This window comes from Rhipicephalus sanguineus, chromosome 2 (assembly GCF_013339695.2).
Source record: "Rhipicephalus sanguineus isolate Rsan-2018 chromosome 2, BIME_Rsan_1.4, whole genome shotgun sequence".
Classification (NCBI taxonomy): Eukaryota; Metazoa; Arthropoda; class Arachnida; order Ixodida; family Ixodidae; genus Rhipicephalus; species Rhipicephalus sanguineus.
Genome location: NC_051177.1, coordinates 22765013 through 22790429, shown reverse-complemented (window position 1 = coordinate 22790429; position 25417 = coordinate 22765013). Strand labels below are relative to the sequence as shown.

At 46.8% G+C, this 25417-nt stretch overlaps 1 protein-coding gene across 1 annotated transcript in view; it reads left to right on the top strand.

Annotated features, from left to right (window-relative positions):
- LOC119382521 (ganglioside GM2 activator) overlaps positions 1-25417 on the top strand; it is a 55373-nt gene that overhangs the window by 22713 nt on the left and 7243 nt on the right. Inside the window, exon 2 of the mRNA XM_037650238.2 lies at positions 15229-15408. Within this exon, the coding sequence (XP_037506166.1) occupies positions 15229-15408 (180 nt within the window). The remainder of the gene's footprint in view (positions 1-15228; positions 15409-25417) is intronic.

Sequence of the window (25417 nt, the reverse complement as noted above, 5' to 3'; positions counted from 1 at the left end):
GCGGACAGCTACGCCACCAAAATCGGCTCATGTTGTGATCTCATAACAGCTTTTGCTGTAAAAAAGTCGGCGGCATACTTTATAGAAAACACGAGGCACGAAACAGGCAGTTGTATATATACTTTCAACATGAGGTTTTTTGTAGCAGGGCTGACACGATATAATACCGACAAAGCAGTGCGAGAGCGGCGTGTTTTAACAAAGTAGCGAGCTTAGGAGTCGAATAGCGTAGACACAAAAAGCGGAAACCCAAACGCAAGTTTAGTGACTGCGTCGCACCTGCTGACAGCATAAACAAGCCTCTTGACAAAAGGAAGCGCCAACGGACGTAGCGAACAGACGGGGTACACCTAGCTCCGGCGTCGCACAAAAGCGACGCATTAAAAAGAGAAGTTAACGTTATAACGAACAAAATATAGCTTCCGGCTTTGACGGTTTAGACGCCCACGATGTGTCACGCCAAATTTCCTCACAATATCCCGTGAATGAGACAAAACATTACAGGCCTGCACAAAACGCGGCTCACGCAGCACTGGCCGCACGTATGCAAACGTAGCGGACGAGCGGCTTCGTGCCGAGAGCACGAAGCCGCTCGTTTCTTTGGTCAGCTTTGTGAAAGCCCATGCACATAAGCACACGCTATTCGCCATCTTCGTCACGTAACGCTATCGCTCGTGTCCTTGCCACAACGTACGCTTCATGGTTTTCCATTCGGAAGCCTGTGTGCGGTGTTATACCATTAGATGAAATGCAGGACAGACGGTTGCAGTCGGAGTCACGACCGCCGTTCGCGCATTATAAAGCCGTTTGAAGCGTAGCTATTATCCCTCGCTTTTTCTCTCGTCGGCAATGTCTATATATATAGAACAGTAACAACGGATTCCTGATGAAGGCCAGCCTCTGGCCGAAACTGTCGAAATAAAAACTTCCGTTGTTACTGTTCTCACGGAGGATATTCACTGTTTGCAACGCTACGGCAAAGTCGCCACCATGCCTGCCTATATATATATATATATATATATATATATATATATATATATATATATATATATATATATATATATATATATATATTGTGTGTGTGTGTGTGTGGGTGTGTAAATAGTACCTTCAATAAACTAGAGGCACGCATGACAGACACGTTCCCGAGAAGTTCCATATAGCTTGCTATCACAGATCCTCACAGAAGGTAACATTTATTTTATTTATTTGTTTACATTAGAGCCTTGTCAGAGATGTCAAATAAAAAAGTGGGCAGGAGAGCTGTGTTTACAATTAGAAAACGCCTTTTAAATGTCTCAGTCACAAAGCGCTAGAGAAGATAAACGTCATTATTATAATGTGCATGTTCAATTTCGATTTAAAAAATCGAGGTGAAGAGTAACTTGCGTTAGATCCGGCTTAGTAAGCACAGCAGCATTCCTTCAATCAAAAGATATTCCGGTGATGTTTATTTCTCGAGGCACTTGCCGTGAGACAACTAAAGCGAACGAAAAAGGGCATCAGGTGAGCGCACGCAGGCCTGTCTCATACCCGTACTGCAGCAATTATGTTGTTTCATACTGCGTCAAGCGACAATTCCGTTAACTTGCGTCACGTGCATAACACGCTTTGGTTCTCAATGCGTGCCGCGTCCGTAAGAAAACAAAGGCACTTCTTCGAAGCTATTTTCGACGAAGACGCGGTTGCGTTTGCAAATGCCATTAGCAATGACGTCACACACGAGTCATTTGCATATGGGCTGGCATGGCATTGTTGGGACAATTCGTTAGAACGTCACCAGACGCTTTGCGTGGCGCCGCCGTTGCGTAAATAGAGATAATCTTTTTGAATCTACAGCAAGTAAGGTTAGCATGCATCGTGTTTGGCGTGCACGATGAAATTGCAGCCGATAACGAAGTGCCGCTGTTCGTGTAAGCAAATTTTTGTCACAAATCAAAAGCACGGGTTTATGCTGTAAACACGTCACGTTGGGGCCACGAACAACTTTTATCTCGAATTAAGAGCCAAATAAACATAAATGACTAGAAAACGAGCGCGACGGGATTTGCTCCGCTGCAGTACCTTATTATTCGTTACCCTTGCTTTCGTGGTATTTTCGGATTAGGGAACCACTTTATTGCACATTACGTAGGTTTCACATAGGCGCGTGCACGAATCTATAGAGCATGTTTTCGCTATCCCGGAATTTCGTAACGCGCCTTTTTTTTTCTATTCCTGAATCTTGGCGTTGAAGTTCGCCGTAAAGCCCGACTCCACCGTAATTACCACTGCGCTTTTGACGTAAAATGCCACGTCACGTTCGTGCCGCCTGTTCGCTCGACAGTGCTAGTGCCACAGGCGAGCACGGTGGCTATTTAAGCGTAGATACCACCATTTAAAAGAGCGTTCGCTTTGCGCAACATTAAAAGAAGGAAGAAAGGTTTAAAGCAAAGCGAAGTTTGTTCCTGCAAGTAAGTAATGCCGTTTGTTGCCAGCATAGTGCACAAACACGAGCCTTCAGAAGCCGTCCTGGTATCTAAGCGTATTCAACGAGGAAACGGCCTTGAGTTTGGCGGGACTGCGCCAGCAAGAAAGAACAAAAGGGCAGCTCGGATCACCAGGGTGCAAAACACACAAGGACGAGAGAACAAAAAAAAAACAAAGAAGCACAAAGAATAAATTACTCGAGAAATGCGACTCCACCAAGAATGGCTCCATTCTTGGCGCGCTTTTTTGCATCTGCTGGCCCCCTTTGTGTGCGCCAACCCACACGGCCGTACCATGCACGCATTGTGTCCTTTTGTTTCCTAATGCGAAGCCACCGCGTCTCGCTCTTATTTCTCTCCTTTTTTTTTTCTACTATCTCTTCTTTAGTCCCCGTGGCTGTCCACAGTTTCGGATTAACGACAAGTCTGACGGCAGACTTTAGTAGAATAAAAAACGTGCTACGGTAGAAAAACAGGAATGAATGCTAAGCATGCCCGCTAGAGAATGAACTGTTACCAGCTGCCAGCTTGCGCCACTCCTGACCAGAAGGTCAGCCTCTTTTCTTTCCTCAAGGCTGTCGAGAGACACACGATACTCGAATAGTATTCGCTTACACATATACGCTGAGCAGTGCAAACAGGGACCGATTGCCATCTGTGAGCGCAAGAGGTCATCGGTGACGCTTTTCTTGACGATCACTAGCATAATTAAGCCGATATTCAGTTGGTGAGGATTCATTTGTTTCAAGCGGTGCCGCAGTGTATTACGAAAACGTGAATTGCACATGCGAATAAACTTCGGTTGAAGGTCGGCGCTGATTTTCGTGTGTCGTTCTACGGTTTAGTATACTGTGCCGCCGTTTCAAAGAAGTGCATACCATAGATTGATATGCGTCAAACGCATTGAAAGTCGTGTTCATGTCTATGACGTCTCATTACACGTCGAATAGCCAATCGATCCCTCTCTATTTTAAAAAAAACCAATATGCGGCTTAGCGGAAAGAGAGAAACGTTGATTTAAAAGAAAGAAAGGCAGCTTGACCAGACTAGTTGTGGCTGGCTAGCCTGCATAGCGAGATGGAGTGAAAATATAGACAGAGAAAGGTTGTCACGGCAAGCATCGCTATAAAACAGGACAGGAGACCACATAGACACAGCGCAATGTCTGTGTAGCGTCTTCTCTCGTCCTGTCTTCCAGCGCTAGTTCCCCTGATCGTGCACAGATTAGGCCGCCAGTCTATTATTTCGAGAAAGGTGAGAAGCAGAAAGAAAGGTAAGCACAATCCCGGAACGCGGTGTCTTGAAAATTCATTATGCAGGCCCATATCCCGAATTTGCCCTGTGATATTGGAGGGCTCCAGTTTAACCAACTGAATATCATTAACGCACATCCTTAACGCGTACGAGTATCTTAAGAGCGAAGCTGTTTAAGCTAGCCGTAATGTGCGGCCTGTCAGAAAACTGTCATCATCATGAACGGGTATGTGCCACAGAATTTGCGCAGATCCCACTATTCACCGCTACGGCGTGGCCTGTAATAACACTGAGAACGAGTGCGAAGAAAGAAAGAAAGAAAGAAAGAAAGAATGAAGAAAGCGACTGAAAGAAAGATATAAAGAGCGAGAAAAATTCTTGCCGAAAAAAAACCTTCACGAGGCGGGATTCGAACCAGCGTACCTTCGATCCGAAGGCGAGCGTCCTAACCACACGGCTATCCAGGCACGCTAGCAGAGCATAGCATATCCTTGTAGCAAGGGGGTGGGAAAGGGAAGTGAGCGTGAGGAGGGAGATGTGATGGTGAGGAGGACATCCCACTACTCACCACTGGTTCACTAAGAGAGAGAGAGAAAGATATAGAAAGAAAGAGAGAGAGAAAAATAGAGGGAAATAATAGGAATAAAAGACATAAAAAGATAAAAAGACTTGGCACGACTAGTGCGAAGCTGCCATTCAATAGGGAACGGGAAAGTCAACGGTGGCCGCGAGAAGAGCCCGAAGCGATGGAAGCCCTACGCCAACAGCGACGTGGCCGTACTCTATATATATATGAGCGGTGCGAACGCTCGGTTCTGTAGTTTGGACATCCGTGTCGTGTTTAACCTAGCTAAAGCCTAGCAACAACCTGGAAGCAACCAGATTAGATTTCAGAATCGTCCAGTTTCACTGTTTCAAGCCTTGCGCGACTTAGTGCAAGCCTCGCCAATATTTTTTTTTCTTCTTCTATTGCGCTCCCGTGGAAACGGGAACTGAAATCTAACCAGCGATCTTGTGCTAAGATGCAGGAGCGCTATAGTTGAGCCATAGCTTGATGCCAGTACAGCTGTCCGGGCACCGTAAAGACAGGATTCGAACGTGCGACCTTATTCTCAGAATCAGAAAAACGTAGTCGATGACCTACAGCTGCAGGTTAGGCGTTCGGACACGATAAAGCCTAAAAAATTTCAAATATAGCGATATATCACTATACCGATTGCTCTATTACAATAATACATGAGATGACTTTTGAAAAGTTCTAGTATAACGAAAAATAAAAGTTCGTTTAAAATTGGCTATTTTTCTCGCATTCTTTGACGCAAAAGAAATTGGGCATGAAATGGCACATGGTTAATGAAGAGATATTGAATAATGAAGAGATAATGAAGAGATACTGCGGAGGAAGATAAAACAATGTACAGAAAATGCGTAATGTCGGAGTTCACTGCTAACCAGTCTTAACCACATTGCACACGTTTAAAAGGAAATATAGCTGAGCGAGTTGGAACAGATTCAACGTAAACAATCTGGTGTAAAACCAGCAGGGACAAATACAGGATAAACAAAAAAGCGCTTGTCCTGCGTTTATGTTTTGTTTTCATTTGTTGGTTTTGCGCTAAATTGTTTACAGTGCCTACGCTTCATCCTTCAAAGAACGTTCCATGAACTCACGCACACACAAAGCAGTGTTCGTGAGTGGTTACGGAAAGAGAGAAGACAGCGAAGGGGTGAAGCTCGGTAGAGCTACAATGCAGCCAATTGGCGCTTCCTGCACCGGATGCACTTCCGATCGGACCGACGAGAAAAAGCGCAAGCAGCATTCTTGCATGCCGGAAGTCTGAACCGTCCCAATTGACCGAATGCATAAGCGACTAGGGGCCGAGTCAGCGTCAGCATTGTCAATGAAGAAGAAGTGAGAGAGGGAGGAGAAAAAGTGAAATTCGAAAAAGGCAAAAAGTGAGGATTCTGGTGATGCCTCCGTCGGTGTCGACACTATATGAAGTGCATGATGAAAGTAAGGGGGAAAAAGGGAAGCGCATTCAGACGATGACAGAAGGCATTCAGAGGCTGAGCCTTCGACTTGTCAGTTTATATGCGCATGCGGAAACGGAAGCAGTGATGACCTTTTAAGGGTCTATTTCCTCAATTTCCTCACATAGGAGGAAACGACGTGCCTGCAGTTAAAGCACGACAGCAACAAAAAAAAAAAGAAAGGAAGTGACAGTAACACATTTAAAGACGTCCGGCGAAAGAAAAGAGAAAGCAATACATGGGTACTCCGCAAAAGTTGCAAGTGAGGTGCACAGATGATAACACTCGATTGGAATACGCAGTGTTACAGTTCATTCGTGGCTGTGCAACATTGTAAGCTAAAAGTTAGAAGTCCAAAGGTGCAGACTGTGTTCTCTAGCTATTTATTGCTTAGCATTGAGCATTTCGCGTAAAGTCATAAAATGCGATCGATTATTGTAATTCACGATTATGGCATTTTGAACGATGAAACGTATGAAGTAATCTTGCAAAAACGCGTTACAAAGGGACACAGTATACAGCTAAACAGGCGCAACTTACGTCCCTTCCCAATGCAGCTTTGGCAAGTTTACCATGAATTACGAACTCACCCAAGTTCACAAGGTTTTATAATGGATTAGGAACAGTCGCTATCAATGCGTGACGTAGAAAGGGGACGGCACGGGCTACGTCGATCGGCTGCATGGTCGAGCCTATCTTGGATCCCTCGACATGTACCACTGGGGCTCTATTCCTCTCACCGTCACAATTTAGCTTTACTTTCGGTTTTGTATAAGACTAGGTCAACTGCCAGTCTCCTAGTCCGCCGCAGCGGAGCAGTGCTCGACTGCTGACCCAAAGGTGGTGATTTCGATCCCGGCCGCAGCAGTCGCATTTCAATGGAGGCGAAATGCTAGAGGCCCGTGTGCACGTTAAAGAACACCAGATGGTCGAAATTTCCGTAGCCCTCCACTACGGCGTCTCTCATAATCATATCGTGGTTTTGGGACATAAAACATCAGACATTAATAACTACCAGTCCTCATTGCGGTCATATAGCAAAGCCGAAAAGCCCACGTAGTGTCATCCATTCAACTATTGCTGTAATATTGCTGTGTGGGCGAAATTCCCTTTGTTTTCGCTAACTTCTCCGCAAGGCATTGTGGCCGACGTTGTCATCAGCAGTTAGTACAGTCCTTTCGACGTTGGAGCACACGCAGCTGTTCCAGCACAGCAGTAACCACTAAGTGAAGAGTCGCATCAGTTTTATCGTCAAATTAAAACTGGCACTAGAAGGGTAGCGTGACAGGAAATGTTCGGCTGTACACAATATAACCGCTATCACACAGTCGCCTCCTCAAGAATGTATCCGCATGCAACATCAGGCAATAGCTGCGAAATGTTCTTAGGGAACGTCGATTGCTTTGCTTGCAAGCTGAGGCCACAATACCAATGATAGCTAATGAACTTACGTGCAGTGTAGCCAACCGAGTCAAAGCTTGGTTAACCTCCCATACCTTTACTCTTCGTTTCTCTCTCTCTCTCTCTCGGTGTCAAGCTTACAATCAAATGTTTTAACTAGTATGTATTTACATCAGAATGAGCGGCGGCATGTCTTAGTTACTGAGCTGCAGTGGAAGTTAACGGTTCTTTCACCTAGAGGCTTTCGTATTCTGAATCAGAAGGTCTTCATTGATTTTTCAGTTAGCATAAAAGCGTGGCGTTACACCTTTCTTTTACCGGAATTCCGAGTATAGGGGCTGCAGTTGAAAGCATACGTCGACTTTTTGATCGGCCGCTTCATTGAGGTTGTAAATTTGTGCGGCTACATATGCCAAGTCATTGCGCAGCTGCCTGCATGAAGCGGGGATTTATGACCACATATAGCGCTATGCCATGAATCCTCCAGCAGGCATACCCTGACAAAGCGAGAAGAGAAATCAAGAAGGCAGACGCATGAGCTCGCAGTTGCTCTGCAGGAGTTCGCGCCACTGCATAAAATGTGCTAAAGGAAAAAAAAAAAAAAGAAACCCAACGGCCGCTTTTCCCCGCAGTATGGTCCCGGATCGTGGGTCTCCATACTATCACGTGTCACTGCGGCTTGCACCGACCAAGTCGAAAAGATGAAGGGCTCGTGCTCTTGGAGAAATATAAAAACAAGAACTGCGGCAACGTCGTGGTTTTCTGAAAGAAGTCCGGAAGCGAAGGTGCTGTCACCTCGACCGGCCCACCATAGCCGGCCCACGACATTCCGATTGCGCTGAGTAAAAAAAATGAAGAAGAAAAAAACCTTTCTGAACGCAGCAGATATAAAGACTAAACCATAGAGGCTGAGTAAGAATAAACTTATCTCTACACTCTGTGAATAATATAGCCGACGTCAGCTACGCTGCACCTGAGTAAGTCATAAATCATACGACACGGCTTATAGCTTGTTTCTGGGCTAGGTGGTTTTGACTCCTCTATAATAATTTGCAGCAGAAGAAATATTACGGGCTAAACTGGTGTCTATTGAACTATGTTAGCTCTATAGAATTAGACGAAGTAACGTATGGCCGATAACATAGGAGCAGTAAGGTTTTGGCCAGTGATTTCGGCATAATTCAAAGTAAACAGCGCGACTTTTTGAACCGAGGACACAAAAAAGAAAAAAAACAAGAAAAGAAAAAAAGGTACAAGTGTAAGCACTGAATTTCTTAGACTTGAGGAGCACGTGCAATGATGATATCAAGTCGCGCTTGAGCAATTTTTTTTTAACCTGCGCTAATTTTCATTCATATTTTTCCGCATGTATATATGCGTATTTCTAATGCGAAATAAAGTTTTCAATTTGAAAGTCAGCGCTTGTCTTTGGTGTTTTCCTTGGTTTTTGTCACCGTTTTAGGTCGCGCTATGCACCTTGAACAACGTGCCCAACATTAGGTTTGGCTACGCTTACGGGGGTTCTAACCTCTAGCACGAGATTTCATTTTCTCTTTATATAGGCGTCGTAGCTTCCATAACGCTGCACGTCTTTAGACAGAAGAGGTGCGAGATCGATGGAAACGGAAGACCCGGTACACCCGAGCACGCATCAAATTCGTTGGCGAAGATATGGCTGCGGGTGTCGAGGCACGTCTGCGCGCACTGCACTTGTCCACCCACGCATCTGGATGAAGTTCACATGGTTTGGCCCCGACGTATTACATGGAAGCCCGGGGGCGTCTTTTTCCCATTTCTTCCTCTTAAATTTTTTCCATCTTTCTTTAACATTCAGTTTGTTGCATTCTAGCAGCGTTCACGCAACACGAACTTCCCTGGTGTGCAAAATCGCTATTGGGTGAGGAATAAGACGATTTCCACCAGAATCAAAACAAGCTTACAAGGGAAACTCTCAGTCAAACATATTGCATAGCCTAAATAAAAGGAAGCCTCGAGTAAACTCGGCTTTCCCCGTTCGAATGCATGCAAAACGCACAAATGCTTTTACGAAGAAAGAAACTCGCAGTGGGACCGAGTCGAATGAATTTTTGTTGCGTTCGAGAGAAAGAGATCAGTTATAGAAATCCTGAGAAGCATAATTTTGTATTAAAACCCCAAACTTAAAACGAAAATGTCTGAAAATTGCCGCACCATAACGTTAGAAACACGAGGCTTAGAAATTCATAACAATTGTATGCACCAAAAACAGCTATCGAAGTTCTGTAAAGCAGCATCTCTTATAGAGCAGATCCAGCTCTGAACTTTGCTTTATGAGCTCGCAGATTACGTGAATGTTACAACGTTTACAAGAACGAAGAAGGGAAATTATAAGGGCTCCTTTCTTTGTTTGATGCAACCAGAATGAAAACTAACATGTAATGAAGCCGAGAAAGGTATAGGGGACTTTAATTGTACTATTTTAACTGCATTGTAGTAGTTATGATATAACCGTGAAGAAAGTGAAATGGACGAAAAGACAACGTGCCGCCGGCAGGGACCCAGGTTGGCATGCACATAAATACCCGATAAAGTGGACGAGAGGACAACCGCCGCCGTAGCTTAATTGGTAGAGCATCGGGCTCGTTATCCGAAGGTTGCGGCTTCGGTCCCTGCCAGCGGCAAGTTGTCTTTTCGTCTACTTAACTTTCTTCGCATTTATGTCAGAATTACTACAATATGCAGTTAAAACAGTACAATGAACGTCCCCTATACCTACATTGGCTTCATTATCTGTTGGTTTTCACTGACGTTTACAAGAATATCGCAAGAGTCCTAGTAAACTGATGGTTTATTTCAGAGCGGTGTTTCGATGTCTTACCCGGGTAGTTTCCAGAATTGTCACATCGTTTTTTGTTATTTATTTCTGAGCGATATAGTAGCTCAGTTGGCTGTTGAGTTTTACAAAATTCTGCAGGTTTTCCGGCCTTTCCTATTCATAGATATAGCATAAATTAGCAATTCCCTTCCAACAGTCCATAGATTATTCCTTTTAAGTGCAACAAACCTAATCAAAATCGGCGCAGTCGTATCCTAGAAATGATATTTCCGTTACCGTGCATTTAGATAGGTGCTCCCGAGCTTAAGTGCTGTTATATGACGTTGGTGGGGTCTAAAATCAACTTTAACGTGGCTTACATGGACCACTTTACCAAGTGCAACGCGCAAAGCGGATTTACTGAGCAGTGCTCGCGAGTATACTTGCAACATGCTTGATGTTGAAATACACAGCGCGGGGACGTTACGAAAGTGGTGATCAAAATGTTCTTTAATTCTTCTTCTTTCGCGTCCACTGTTCGAAGCGACGGCTTGGAGCACCGTTTTTTCCTTCTTTCTTCTCTGATCCCCCTACTTGCTGGCTGCGTTTCTTGGATTGTAATTTACAAAAAGATCAAGCTACGAGCATAGAGCTTATAAACTCTGCCGCTCTGCATGGCTGTCGTTCTGACGACTGTGCTACGGTGGCCCTGTGACATATGCGCAGCTGTGCCATTTATTTGTATGGCTATAGCGGCTATGCGATGAGGGGGGTGAGGGGAGGGGGGGGGGGGGCGACATAGTGCTTTTTTTGCGGGGGCTCTGCGAACGTCAAATAAAATTGTTTCATTGCATATATGTTGACCTGGGCAGGTCGTGTAATGCGAGGGACCGATGGCCGATGGTCAGTTGTAGAGCGCTGGAACGGATACCAAGAGATGGGAAACGTAGACGAGGACGGCAGAGGGTTAGATGGAGTGAAGAAATTAAGAAGTTCGCTGGCATTAAATGGAAGCATCTCGCACAAGGTAAGGTAAATTGGAGATCCTCGGGAGAGGCCGTCGTCCTGCAGTGGACACAAAATAGGTTGAAAATTCTCCTCCTCCTCCTCCTCCTCCTCCTCCTTCTTCCTCTTTTTCTTCTTCTTCTTATTATTATTATTATTATTATTATCATCATCATCGTCGTCGTCGTCGTCGTGGTTGTTGTTGTTGTTGTTGTTGTCGTTGTTGTTGTCGTTGTTGTTGTTCTATATGACACCACGTTGGGCTTAGTTCAGTACCATAGGGACGTACTGGAATCAATACCCAGCACCTTCACTAAAATGTTACGCCTATGACGAGGCACTTTAGTAGACTACTTACAAGATATATTTAGAACAGTGGTTGCCGGTTCAGCTCAGAGCCCGAGCGGAGACAGCTCTTCGTCCTCTTCATATGGTGCCCGCGCGCATAGTCCGAGAGGCCAGATACAATATGCACCTAGCAATATGTTCCTGTACCGTAAGCAGCCTACAGAGCCTGTAATCGCGAAATGCTTTTAATCCGGCCTTTGCACCGAGTACGCTTTGTTTGCGAGCTCACTCAAGTATGCTTGTGCGTCGGAAAGCACATAAAGCACGACGCCGTCGTCGCACCTCGTGCTATAAAGACGTCGCATAAGAGGAAACGAATCGTTTGTCGGCGTCAAATGCATACAGCTGTCGTAAAGATAGACATGGACAGCGAGAAAAGCATGCTTAAAGCTTTTACGTGGCTATTGGAGATAGCACACAGCCCAGATGACTCGCTTTAGTATCGTGTTTAACGTGCTTGCCTAGCACTAACGGTAAACTTCAGCGCCGCATTGCGTTAATGTGCGACTGCCACTAAGTCATTACTCCACGAAAGCATGTTGTAGCTGAGCGCGGAAGAAGGAACTTTTTTCCTCGACGTAGCTGAGCATGCACAAAGTTCAGCAGAAATGGTAGCTGGCACGCAGAGCTTGCCATTTCGAAGCATCCATCCATCTTGCGTGTCTTACTGCTTGACGGGTTAAAACATTTGCCAGTCCTCTTCGTGAGCTTCCTTTACCTCTGTGCATTGCGAAATAAATAAACGAGGATAGGAAGGTATCGTCCAGATGGAAGAAAAAAAAACGAAGTTTCCACTTTATTCCACAAAAAGTATCGCACTTGCTTAGGGGCAATACATGCTCTACCAATTGAGCTACGGCGGCGGTCGTCCCCTCGTCTGCTTATCGGGTATTTATGTGCATGCAAACCTGGGAGTGTTAGTCACCGCCGCTCGTAGCCATGACGGCGAGTGTGAAACACTCTGCCTTTTTTTTTTTTAGCCAGCTGGCCTCACTTATAGAGCATCGGGCTCGTTATCCGAAGGTTGCAGGTTCGGTCCCTGCCGTTGGAAAGTTGTCTTCTCGTCCATTTTACGTTCTTCCCATCTATATCATAATTACCACAATACACTTAAAACAGTGGAGTTAACGTCCCCTATGCCTTCCTTGGCTTCATATTATCCGCTGGTTTTCATTAAGGTTGTGCCAAACAAAGGAACGAGCCCTCGAAATTGCCTTCTTTCATTTATTTTAGTCCAGTTTCGTTTCCGAAGTCGTTATCCTGCACAGCGTGCTAGCTTCAGGTTTTTTTACAAGGGGGATAAGGAGGAGGATTAGTGCCATTATTAATTGGACTGGCGAACCGATAGCCTCGCAAATACTGCTAAAAATTGCTCCGCTCGAGCGTCGCTTAGCAAATGAACGAAGAAAGTGGTTCAATTTTATGACACGAAAGAAATCTATCGCAATATAGCAGCTGAAACTGCCCGCTTTCTGCGGCACCTGAATTCCTCTTAATTCTCCCCTCCTCCCCCAATTTCAGGCTTGCGACGTCACAGATTTTTTTTTCATTTGTGCGTGCGTATGTGTAGTGCAGTACGAATTCAAAGGCTAGTTTCAGAGCTCTGAGACCGAATTCACAAAGCTATTCTTTCGTAAGTGCATTTTTCTGTTGGCCAGTTGCCTTCGGTATTCGAACGTACCGCAGCATGACTTAAATGTAAACATTTCGACATAAATCTGTCTGGCTGGGTAGAAGATTCAGGAAGTCGAAATGGCTCCAGCTACAGTTTGAAGAGAGCTCGACGTTTCGGGACCGATTCGGTCACCTCCTGAGGAAGGACCGAATCGGTCCCAAAACGTCGGGCTGTCTTCAAACTGTTGCTGGAGCCATTTCAACTTCCTAAAGCAGCATGATTGGGTGCAATTTTTTTCTCTCCCGAACATTTCAAGCGCTAGAATTTTTCGTAAATACGGGCCCAGGTCTAGACTGTTCGACCGCAGGTTGGGCACTTCGAGCGGCATGGCAACAGCGCCAGTGGCGCCCTTTTTTTCTTTTTTTCGCGGCGCACGTGGCGCGTGCGCAGACCGAGTGACCCTTATCTGGGCAAACATCTCTCGCCAGCTCCTTCCGTCCCACGCAAGACGCGCCCGGGCTGACAATGGCCGGCGCCGAGCGGCCATTGCAGCCGCTGCACGACCATCAAGAACCCATCAAGTCGCATCTCTCGAGACGCACCGCGACCGTTTCGGGTTTATACGCGCACTCACGACTCTCGTCACGCTCGGGTGGCGAGCACGAATCTCCACTGGCGGTGGCAAATAAAGGAACGCTCCATACTGGGACGAACCGAGGGACGTGCTGCTTGAGACTGCGGGACACAGAGAGCTTACGTCAGCACGGGTTCTGCAGCAGGTTGTTTATTTGGTCCAGCTTGCACTTGAATAGTCGACGATCCTCGAGGAAAATCAATTGTTCGACGGAAGAGCTCGTCCGGGCAAGAGAGGTACAGTCTCGCTCAATATGAGTTGTAACAACACCGGTGGCCGTGGTTCAAGGGGTCCCAAGACTGAAAGGTGGCACCTGCAAGCGTTAAATTGGTTTACATAACTTACTTCACTAAATTTTGCTATCTCGGCGCCGCTTTACAGTGGTGGCGCCACTTTGAGGACGCGCTACATGTTGCAACTGGTCTTGGGCGTGACAGTACATGAAACGCTTAAACAATGACGTGCCAAAACGCGACAAATAGACGCAGAAAAAGAATTTTTGAGGCTGGCACGTCTCCCTTGTTATGAACAAAGTAGAACAGACACGAATTTTTTTAAGTACAGGTCAGGGGAAGAATTCACAAAGCTTTTCCTTCGTAGTTTGTGGCCTGTCGCCTTCGCTAATATAATGTCCAATCCGCCGCGGTGGTCTTGTGGGTACGATGCTCGACTAGTGAACCGAAGGTCGCGGGATCGAATCCCGGCCGCGGCGGCATCTTTAAGGCGGAAAAAATCCAACAGTTACAATTATATTAATTAGTGTATGTCCAGCATCTCATCAAGCTTATGAGAACTTTCAAAGAAAGAGTGACTTTTCTTTCCTCCTCTAAAACTTCCCTTCCCCAGTGCAGGGTAGCCTACCGGTTTCAGCCCTGGTTAACCTCCCCGCCTTTCTTTTATTCCTATTCTCTCTCTCTCTCTTAATGAATTAGGCACTGAGACTCAAAAGCTTCTTTTACTACAAACGTCCATTCGCCCCAATGTCCAGATTCTTACAGACTTTCCTTTGTAAGACCGGCTTTCTGGACCGTTTAACTCTTAAGAGCGATCGTATTGATAACGAGTCGTCACACCTGTAGTGAAATATCGCGGCCGGCGCTTACGTAAAGAAAGTTATCCAAGTACGGATGGTGCCGTGTTGCAGTGCACCTGCCAAAGTGCAGGCCCTGTCCGCAAAAGTTCTTGCGCTAAAATTGTTTTCGAGAACAAATTTGAACTACTCCCGAATCTGGACATATTGTTTGTAAGGGCGGCCTGGAAGCTGCAACAAGCGCATTCAAACCTAATTTTGCGTGGATACGACCTTCGATTCAGCAATACGTAGTTTACGGACATATAAAACGGATGACAGTGGCACGCTTTCGCTGTTATTCCCTGCATGCTTTATACCTGTCATTCCCAGTGCTGCCAGCCCGCTGCTTCTCACACAGGTTTGCACCCGCCACGGCGGCCTAGCGGTTATGCTGCTCGATTGCTGACCCGAAGGTCGCAGTATCGAATCCCTGCCGCGGCGGCCGCATTTTCGATGGAGGCGTAAATGCTTGAGGCCCGTGTGCTTATATTTAGGTGCACGTTGAAAAATCCTTCGCGTGGTTGAAATTTCCGGAGACTATGGCGTCCCTGATAATCATATCGTGGTTTTGGGACGTTAAACCCCAATGATTATTATATCACACAGGGTTCCGGACCGACGGTGCGGCGCGGCTATGCCCGGCTGGCCTTCAACAACTGCGGCGAAGAGACGGATCCGCTGTTCGTGACGGGCTTCGACCTGGACCCAAACCCCGTGCAGATTCCTGGCCCCCTGTCGGTCGGAATCCGCTTCAGGCTCAACGAGAACCTCACGTCACCCATCGCGGTTAGTATGGCACGCCGTTTCATTCTGTACATTTGCAGGCGAATGAATTCTCTGAATATGGGTCCACGGCCGTTTCATTTTGTCTTTACGTAACACACGAGGTGTGAGAGAAAAAGCCTTCGTCTGGGGCCTCGCTCTATGTCTCCCAGCCTTCGCTTATAACATGTCAGATATATGGGGCAAAATTCGCGCAGCCTATTAGTGAATACTATTTATGAATACTATTAGTGAATACTATATAGTGAATACTATTTGGCATTGATTGGACGCCTTCACTATATTGGCCGGAATTTTTTATGACCAACAATCTACGCAAAAGAGTTTGGAATTCGAGCTCTGAAGCGCTACGAATTCCTCATTTGCAAACAACTCAAGTTAAGGAACGGTTTTTTTTTTTTCTGACTACATGACTCAAGGATCGTACCCTCCCCTTCCCACCGAACCCCCCCCCCCCAAAAAAAAATATAAGTAAGAAGAAGAGAAACTAAACGAACTTTTACGCTACAGTTTGCCGTAAGAACGAGTTTCAGCCAATCCTGAGTTTGACCACATTATCTGCGAAGGCGGCTGACCAGTTGGGAAGGACACTGTGTATTATACACAACCTATACATATGTAGCAAGGTCATGCTACATATTTCCTTCATGAATTCAGAGTCCACGAGACTCGCGCCTCGCCTGCTTTTCAGATCGCAATGAATAACATACAGGTGCTTCGGCATCTATGCGTATATGTATTGAGATACTTGGCACACGCCACTTAGTCGGCCGCACTGAGCACCTTTAGTAAAACAGTAGCAATCACGTATTCTGTTTTATGCCCGGAGGCAACAGCTTGGCCAGAAATGGAACGCCGTTAGAGCAACGCTAGAACTTTGCTCTTTGACGTTTGATAGTAATCGCATTGCGCGACCGTTCTCACTCGCCGTCGACGTCTGGCTTGCCAGCACTGTTGGACAGAAGTAACGCCGCTCCAACTAAGCCACTGGAAACTGTGGCTTAAGTAATTCAGCAGCGCGGCTCGTAAAGGGCGTGCTGCGTATACAGTCTGCACTATTCATTGTATCTACACAGTCAGCCAGTAGCGCGATCGCAACGGCTCCCGCCGAGTCGTGGCCGGGCACTGCGCAAACAGCACGTCACACAGGCTCATTACGGTGGAGCGGCTCAAAGAAATGCAGCTCGGTATGGCTACCATTCGTCGAGGCAGCGAAGGAGGTTAGTCGAAGGACTATCGACATTTTCGTGTATGCCGCACGCCACCGTTGTGTACAGAACAGCGGGCTAATTACAGATATCTCGCAACTGGTCTTCGGTAGTCAAAGCAGAGCTACAGCGGACGTTCACACTTAGTTATACATCGGAGTTGTACTCCAGTTCTAGACGCAATTATATACTTGGGGAATCCTTTTTCTGTAATCTCTCGCGTTTTCTTTTTCTGTTCATTCTTTTCTTCTCGCCGTAACCTCAGCCATTCTTTCTTTTTTTCTTGCAAGACTAAATGCGTTCTCCTAATTGCAGTTGTCCAATGAAATTTACTCCTAACTTTTTCTTGCGAACTTCAAACCTGACCTGCATCTGGTTGACTTCGTTCTCTTTACTTTCTCCCTTTCTCTCTCGCTCTAAAAAAAAAAGAATATGTGGGCGACAGTTGCCTTCTGGCTCACTGACGCGAATAAGATGGCCGCATGGACTCGATGATAACTAAGTAGCAAATGAGCATGCTGAGCCAAGCATAGGCGTGCGCAGAGGGGGGGGGGGGGGCAGGGGGGGGCCGCCCCCCCCCTAATCATCTAAGAGAGGGGACGCAAAATCTGCCCCGTACATTGACCCTTCTAGTCACCTAAGAGAGGGGTGGGTGCAAAATCTGCCCCATACATGGACTTTTTAGGGTGGGGGGGGGGCGCTGCGATGAACCTTCGCCCCCCCTAATGATGAACCCTGCGCACGCCTATGGAGCCGAGTAAAGCCAGAGTACGTCTTCGTTGTCTCATTCAAAAAGAAAGATTGCCCTTGGACACACGTTTGGGGTCAGAAAGACATAGTGATGTTTGTCCATCGCGTACTGGGCTGCATTCACAATGATTCAACTGAGCCGCGGCGTAAACCCTTGTGTAAACAGCGAAACATGGTTACTTGACGTGGAGAAAGTTAGCATAAATAAAAGTTAATGTACAGACAGAGGAGTAAATGAAGACGAGGATGCTTGGACACGTGTAGTTACTTAAACTTAGCTCTCCGTTGTAAATCAGTACCTCAATACTCCCCGTATTTGTGCTTTGTTCCCGTTCGCTGGTCTCATCTCACCTTCGCTACACTGACAAGCAGAGTTTCAATATATGCTAAGACCGTCGTCCCCAATGCCTGAAAACAACGCCCCGCTGTGCCCACACACGCACCTGCGCACTTCCGCGAATGGAAAATAAGGCGAGCGCGCTTCGATCGAACGCCACCAATGCCGCAGACCCGCATTCCAGCGTCGAAGTCGCGATGCCACACACGGGGAAAGAAGAAGCGAGGGGCGGGCGATCTGCAGGAGGCGGTGCCGCGGATGTAGGCCAACATTCCGACGACGCTGCCGAAACCGGCCGACTCCGGGAGTCGAGCAGCGCCTGTGTGAACCTCCGTGCGCCTTCACGCGCCGCGTTGCTCCTCTGGCTTGGCATCTTCTCAAGACGTACTATAAACAATTGCCTGCTTACAATAGTCTTCCACAAGCAATTATAGACCAACAGCGATATTTTGACTGCGAGGAGTGAGTGTGTGTGTGTGTGTGTGTGTGTGTGTGTGTGTGTGTGTGTGTGTGTGTGTGTGTGTGTGTGTGTGTGTGTGTGTGTGTGTGTGTGTGTGTGTGTGTGTGTGTGTGTGTGTGTGTGTGTGTGTGTGTGTGTGTGTGTGTGTGTGTGTGTGTGTGTGTGTGTACGGGCGTGCGGGCGGGCGTGCGCTCTCCCCCTCTCCCTAACTCTACGTCTAACTTACAAACTCCCCCATCCCTTTCCCCAGTGTAGGGTAGCGTATACCATTTTTTCTAGACTGGTTAACATCCCTGCCTTTCCTCTCTCTCCTGTTCCTTCCTCCTTTACAATATCCCGGAACAATATCCACAAAGGTTATCGTTTGCAAATGATGTACACCGCTGACCGGCCAAATTCTCTGACAAGTTCAAAACGACTGGCCGACAGCTGTGCTGAGGAACAAATCTAACGTTTAATCATTCTTATGAGTATTGACTCATGTGTATCTCATACCCCTGACACACGGGCAATAGTAAAGTACTTTGAGGTAAACCCCTTTTGTCGCCTAAAGGGACCATTTGCAGAAAGGAGTTGTGCCGATGACACACGGCACCGGACAACTGCTTTAAGTGGTTCCTCAGAAAAACGCTGTAGAAAAAAATGGCGCTGTTTGTGCAAGCAACAAAATAGGAAATGTATTCAAAAAATGCACATGTACATCATATTTCGCGATATTAAAGCATGAAAACTTTTTTTTTTATTGTCTGGCGGCTTATAACGCGCATACTCGCAATTTCCGTTCATTTTTTCCGTTTTTAGCAGCAACTTAACTTCGTCTGGCAACTATGAACAGTTGTTTTGCTGTTCCTGCTTTTGCTGTATTTTTTCTTGACTGTGCGAAGGCGAGGCGTGTTTCCTCGTGGTCCTGTTATGAATCAGCGGAGCGACAGAGATCACCTTAGTGTTGCAACATATTTTCTTTTATTCATAAATTCTGCACACTGTGTGCGAGAGTACTCCCTTCCTGGCCGAAAAGTAGATGCGCGATCTGCCTTTCCGAAAAGGATCGTTTCTGGAAGGGAGTTACTCCTTTGTCGTGTGTCACTGCGCTCGAACGCCTTTCCGGAAGATGTCCCCTTTTCTAAAGGACTTTAGAGTGGCCGTGTGTCAGGGGTATTAGTCGGCGTGCGTGTGCACGTTGTCAGGCCGCACAATATAAGAAGAAAATAAAAAGGAATGACCGCACATATACGTTTCTGCTGCACATGGCGCCAAAGCGGGGAAGTGTGCGTGGTTGTGCTACGTCATCCAACGGCACTGACGTCAGTTTCTCAGCGATAGGTGATCCCTACAGAGACGTACCGGTCGTGTAATTCGCTGAGCACGAGGGAATGTGATCGTCTCTCAACACCGTGCTGCGGCCGCTGCGGCACAGACACATCTATCCTCATCGTCTCGATGGCCGTCACTAGTTACACCATAAAATGCTGTAACCAGTCAACATGAACACGTTACTTACAAGCTCACGACCTTTATTTTTCTACTACTATTATTATTATTGTGCTCGCTGAACTAACTCAGTGGCTCCTACGATGCTCTGCGGCTGAGCAGCAGGTCCAGAGGTTTGATGTTCGGCCACATTTCGACGAGACTCAAGTGCAAAACGCATGTATACTTAGATTTCGAAGCACTTAATTTAAACGCCAGCAGGTGGTGAAATTTACCTAGAGCAACCCATTATGCCATCTATCGTAGCCCCAGAGTTGCTATGGGATGAATCGCTGCATGAATCAATTATTAATAGTTTTTTTTTTTCTTTAAGCGTGGTCGTAATAGAAATCTTGTACCTTCAGCACCGGGCCACATTTAGTCGGAGGGTTGAGGGGTGGCAACATTTCGCTGCTTCACTAGCAAGCAATGGTTCTTCCCACCCTCCATTCCCAATGACCGTTTTCTCTGGACACTAAACGCGCTGTCCATTAGACCCCCTCGCTGTGTACTGCTGTCACGCCGTCGGCTCATCGCAGCCGGGGTCAGGGCGATAGAGGGGACCGCCTCTCTCCGGGGAAAGCTGGCACTTCCGCGTGTGCCGGCGGAGCCGGAAACAGAAAGAAGAACTGTTTTAACAGGTCGCAACACAAAGCAGTTGCCAAGGTTCGGCTGTTCGCCTGCCGAAACGGTGCCGCCAATGATAAGGGAAACGATCAGCCGTCATGTAACCACTCCCTGAGGCGAAATCAACCACTTCACAGAGCAGAAAAGCAAGACAGCGGACGGGCGAAAATAACCGTGTTATCTGCCCGCGGCCTAGCGCGCTAAAGAGCTGATCTACGTAATTGGGGCCCCCAGACGGAAAAGAGTATCGGGTTCGCGACTTCGAGGCAAAGGAGCAAACGGTGTAGCTGTGGTGCTTAGAAAGGCGTCGAAACGAGCTCAAAGGTGCGTTGTTACGCTGATCCCAGGAGCGTGTGCGGAAGTGTCAGACAGAAATTCAGGAAGGAAGCTGACGTGAAAGTGAAGCGTGTGTCATTAGTGCGCATTCCCCTTTCCTTGATTCGTACTGTGTCTCTTCACTCACCCGTGAACGGGTAAGCATTCTGAAGCTTCCCGCATCGCTACGGCCGGCCAGTCCGAGCAGTCGACAAGGCTGAGCAAAGCATAATAACCACACGAAACAAGCATCTCAGACTCTCTCATGAAATACGTTCGCCATGCGTATGTACCGATATATTTTGTCTGCATGCCTTCCCTATACGACACCATTATATTTGTGCTGATACCGGAAGTACCACAAGGGGACGCCGTACTCATATGCAAAAAAAGAAAAAGTTTAATCACCGCCAGAGAAAAGTCTGCGGTCATGTAGAATCAGGGTTGTACACGTTCCTCTAAAACAGTAACGAAAGCTCGTTCCTCGTTCCTTCCCAATCTTGGAAAGAGTTCCCGATACAAGTTCCTTTAACGTGAAAGGAACTCGTTCCAGTTACATTTCGAAAATTAGAACGTGTCGTTACATTACCGCTTACATTTGATTTTTTATTAAAATATAGTGCCGGATACTTCTGAGGCCAAATAAAGAGAGCACTTTAAAGCTAACATTGAGCTACATATATTTTACGAATTTGACATCGCCAGCACTAGGTTATATGTAGATAAAATGAATCTAAAGAAACGCTCCTAGACGAACTTTTTTAGAGACCACCGGCCATGTTACAGATATGTCTAACTGCAAGTTTCATGCTCCTCTATTACAAGTGCAACACATGGGGCACTTTCCACGTCAGCCCTCAAATGCGCTGTCAGAATACTGTGCTTCAGATATTCAAATAGAAATTCCCAGACATTCACCAATATAAATAAGTTTCTTGTACAGGAAACCACATAGAAAAGAACAATACATAGGCGTTTAATGAGTGCTGATTCAATATCGCAGTGTGAGTAGAAAATAATGTCCAGGATACACATTCGCAACTTATTCAAGTCCCTTGTTCGCACTCAGCAAGAGTTGAATCTCGATGTTGGTATCCGACGGAGGAACCTGTTTTCTCGTCAGCACTTCGTTGGCAATGTTGAAGAGCCGTTCCATCATGTGCTTGAGGGCACTGCCGTGTTGCACACAAATAGGGACAAGTCAACCATGGTCGTAGGGGCGAGGGCAGGCTCAGCGGGCGCAACAAGAATGTAGCGCTGGATGTACGCATATCGTTTATTGCATGACAGACTTTTGCGGTGCGGCGGCTGTCTAACTGAACTATAATAAATGTTATAGACTGATAGCCGCGGAGATAACTCGTATGTTGAAGGAATGCCTGCCCAAACGAAACCATCGAAGGCACCGGACAGGCACCAATGCAGTACCCTCGTCCACTGCGTTTGGGTCCTCTTCCCCGCTATCCACGCAACCGGGTGTCAAAAGACAGATGTGTCGATAGCTGCCGGCGGCATGCACGAGATACTCAAGCGACGATCTAGCCAGCCACTAAAGACCGCGCGACGAAAGAAACATTCCCAGGAACTGGGCTGAAGCTTCGCAGTCGGCAGCGCGCGAACATAAACCAATAAAACGTCGGAAGAGTACGCTGCACGCGGCAAGGCGCTCACTCCTAAGGGGTAGAACCAAAGTGTAATTTCGTCACCATTACGTTGGGGCCGAAGATCATACATGCGCAGTGGGAGGCCACCAGCAGAGACAAGTGACAGGCGAGCGGTAGATTCTTGCGCCTCACGCGGTCGCCCATCATCCTGTTCTGCATGATGTGCTGTGTGCGGGCGCCTGTTCAATGCCAATGAACGTTTACAGAAGGAATCCCGTTCCCTATGCCGTTCCTACGTAAGCGTAACGAGTTACCATTACAGTTCCACCGATCATTAATGAAACGGTAGCGTTCCTCCGTTCCTCCAAAAAGGAACTCGTTCCTGGAACGTCGTTCCTTGGAACGCCGTTCCGTACAACACTGTGTAGAATACTTCCACCTGCCCCAGTACACATATTAAGAAATACTCCCATTAGCAAAACCGATAAGTGCCTGGTGGCACTGGGAATCAAACCCAGTCCCTCCTGCATTGAAGACGCGCGCTCTAACATTCGGCCACCACTGCGGTAAAAGCTGTTGTGGGTACTCATTTCTCAAGAAGGTGGTCCCCTTTTGGCTCTCTTATTTAACTCCCGTTTCCCCTCCCTCACAACAGCGCTGCTCGATGCTCCCTCATGAGTTGCAGAAACAAGCGTCTTTCCTTTCCTCAAAACACTCACTACTACTTGCTGTGCCGACAGGAGTGGTATTGAGACGATTATTTTCAGCGACACAATGACCCTTGCGAGATTTCCACAAGATAGGCGTCGGGCACCGCCATCCACAAGCGACGTTTCTGGCCCACCGTCTTATCACGCTCTGCACACTGCCAAACCGCTGTGAGTCGGCTGAACGCATCCGACGCTAGTCTCGTGAAATATCGTTTAAGTGACAGTTTCATCGGTACTGATCGTCTCAGAATACGGTCTCAGCAATATGAAAAAATAAATGAAATCGCATCTGAAATTGGCGCTGAATTGTCCTCGTCGTTTTCTTTATTTCGCCCCTGTCCAAAACAGTCGCGCTGTTTCTCTTGATAACAAACTAGCCCAATGTTTGACGTTGCTGAAAATGAGAACATGTTCACGCTACTATTGCGCAAGTTCAAACGCACATTCGTGTTTGTGTGTTTTTAATGTATAGTGATGGTAAACAAGCAAGACGCTTTTTTCGGGCACAATAAATGTCCCAATTTCAGACATTAACGCCCTTGCAGCTTGTGTTTAACCACCACATAGAATTTCCGAAGAATGACTGGCGTCGTTTACACTGATCGGGACGAAAAGAACGGCGCCGTGGCACGCTGTTACCCTAGATATCAATTTACGACTATCGCAATATTTTACGGTTCCCGGAAGAACTCGCAACGCGCGTTGCGGTAATGTTCGCGCCATACAGACCAGAACCGAGTTGAGCTCGCAACTGAGATGCGGAGAGCAAAACAAGAAATAGAAAAGATGAGTAGGAAACGCACGAAGCATGAAACTTGTCTCATTGTGACACCTAAAACTATCTCGTCTAATTATAAGTCGCGAAATATAGATGGCACGCATTCTAGAGCACCACGCGTCGCTAATAGTTTTAGCCAAGTACGAAAAACGAATGCGTTTATCTTTAAAGTCGTTGCACAAGGTAAGCATGTCGTTTGTGGTGCAATAGGTGCGGAGAACGAAGACAGCGAGCACGAGCTCGTTCTCACTTGTGATATATTCTCTCACCCGCCTGTTTAAATGAATAATTGCAATGCACGGTTTTGTTTATTTTTTGTGCGCTGTGATCGCTTCACCGAACTGTCGACCGTAAACTTAGGCTGTTACCGGGAAATCGCTCTCACACAGGGCACGATTTCTGTATACGTAACTTCGTGAACGTTGTTGACAGTTACTTGCCGTGGTTGCTTTGCGCATAAGGTGTCGCGTTGTCAGACACGCATGCCCGGGTTCGATTCCCGTTCACCGTGGCCGCATTTCTACGGGAGCGAAATGCCGGAATGCTGGTGCACTAACCTTTTCATTTCAGCTTCATGTCGGGAAGGAACCACATTAGCATATGCAATATAGCGTGGTAGAAGAGTAAAATAAGCACCATTGTCGCACAGTGCGAATTCTGTAAGCATGCGTCACACAATGCGAATTGCGCAACGAGTAGGTTGTTGAATGCTTCCAACCCATTACAAAGGACTCTGCCATAATTCTTCAATCGTCTCAGCACAGCATCAACAAAGTGCGCATAATGCCTTACATGGGTTTAGCCGGTACCAACGCTCTCCGTAGAATGACGAAAAATGGCACAGTGCCTGCTGCCCTACTTCTCAAAAATTACAATGATTTATAGCGTAGTGGTTCCTCGCAAGTGCACTTGTATTGGTTGCCAAGGAAGCCCATAAGCGCATGATCCACTTCCTCGGGGTCACAGTAAAAGTACAATGATTTATAGCGTAGTGGGTTCCTCGCAAGTGCACTTGTATTGGTTGTCAAGGAAGCCCATAAGCGCATGATCCATTTCCTCGCGGTCATTTTGCTCTAGTTTTGCCATTGGAGGGTTACATTCACTCTTAATGTTTCTGCTTCATTATCGTCACTACAAAAATTAACTTCTGGATGTTACTGTACAATAAAATACAGCATTAATTTTTTCATGTTGAACGTGCTTCCTAGATGCCATGTTTGCTGCCATGTTGTGTGAAGGAGACGGGGCTAGTCAAGCTGCTGTTTACGCAGCTTTAGCCCGTCTGCACTGTACACTGTGCCCGTCTGCTTTAGCCTGTGCATGCACTGTACTTGGTGGGGTAAATAAACGCAAATAACCACTGGGCGAAAGAGAAAGAAGTTCCGAGGGTCACTGTCGCTAAGACGATTCGAAGCGGCGTGCATTAAAGAGTGAAACGCCGCGTCAACATGGACGAGCCATTTGGTTCGTCGCGTCTCATTTCGTGCATTTCTCCTCTGGCGTTGCATATATGCCTGTTCAACCTACCACACAACCAACAAACTTGGCCCAAGCAAGGCAAACTAGGCCCTGGCTCAGATTTCTCAATTCCAGCGTTACTCCATAGCCGTCAGTTGCCCGAGTCACGCGAACGACGCGAATACGAAGTGAACGCGCAGCTCACGGACCTCAAGATAGACTGGCTGCAATCAAGGGGGTTTTTACTTTAATGTGCTCACCGCTATATAGTTTCGTTCAAGGACACTGCACTATA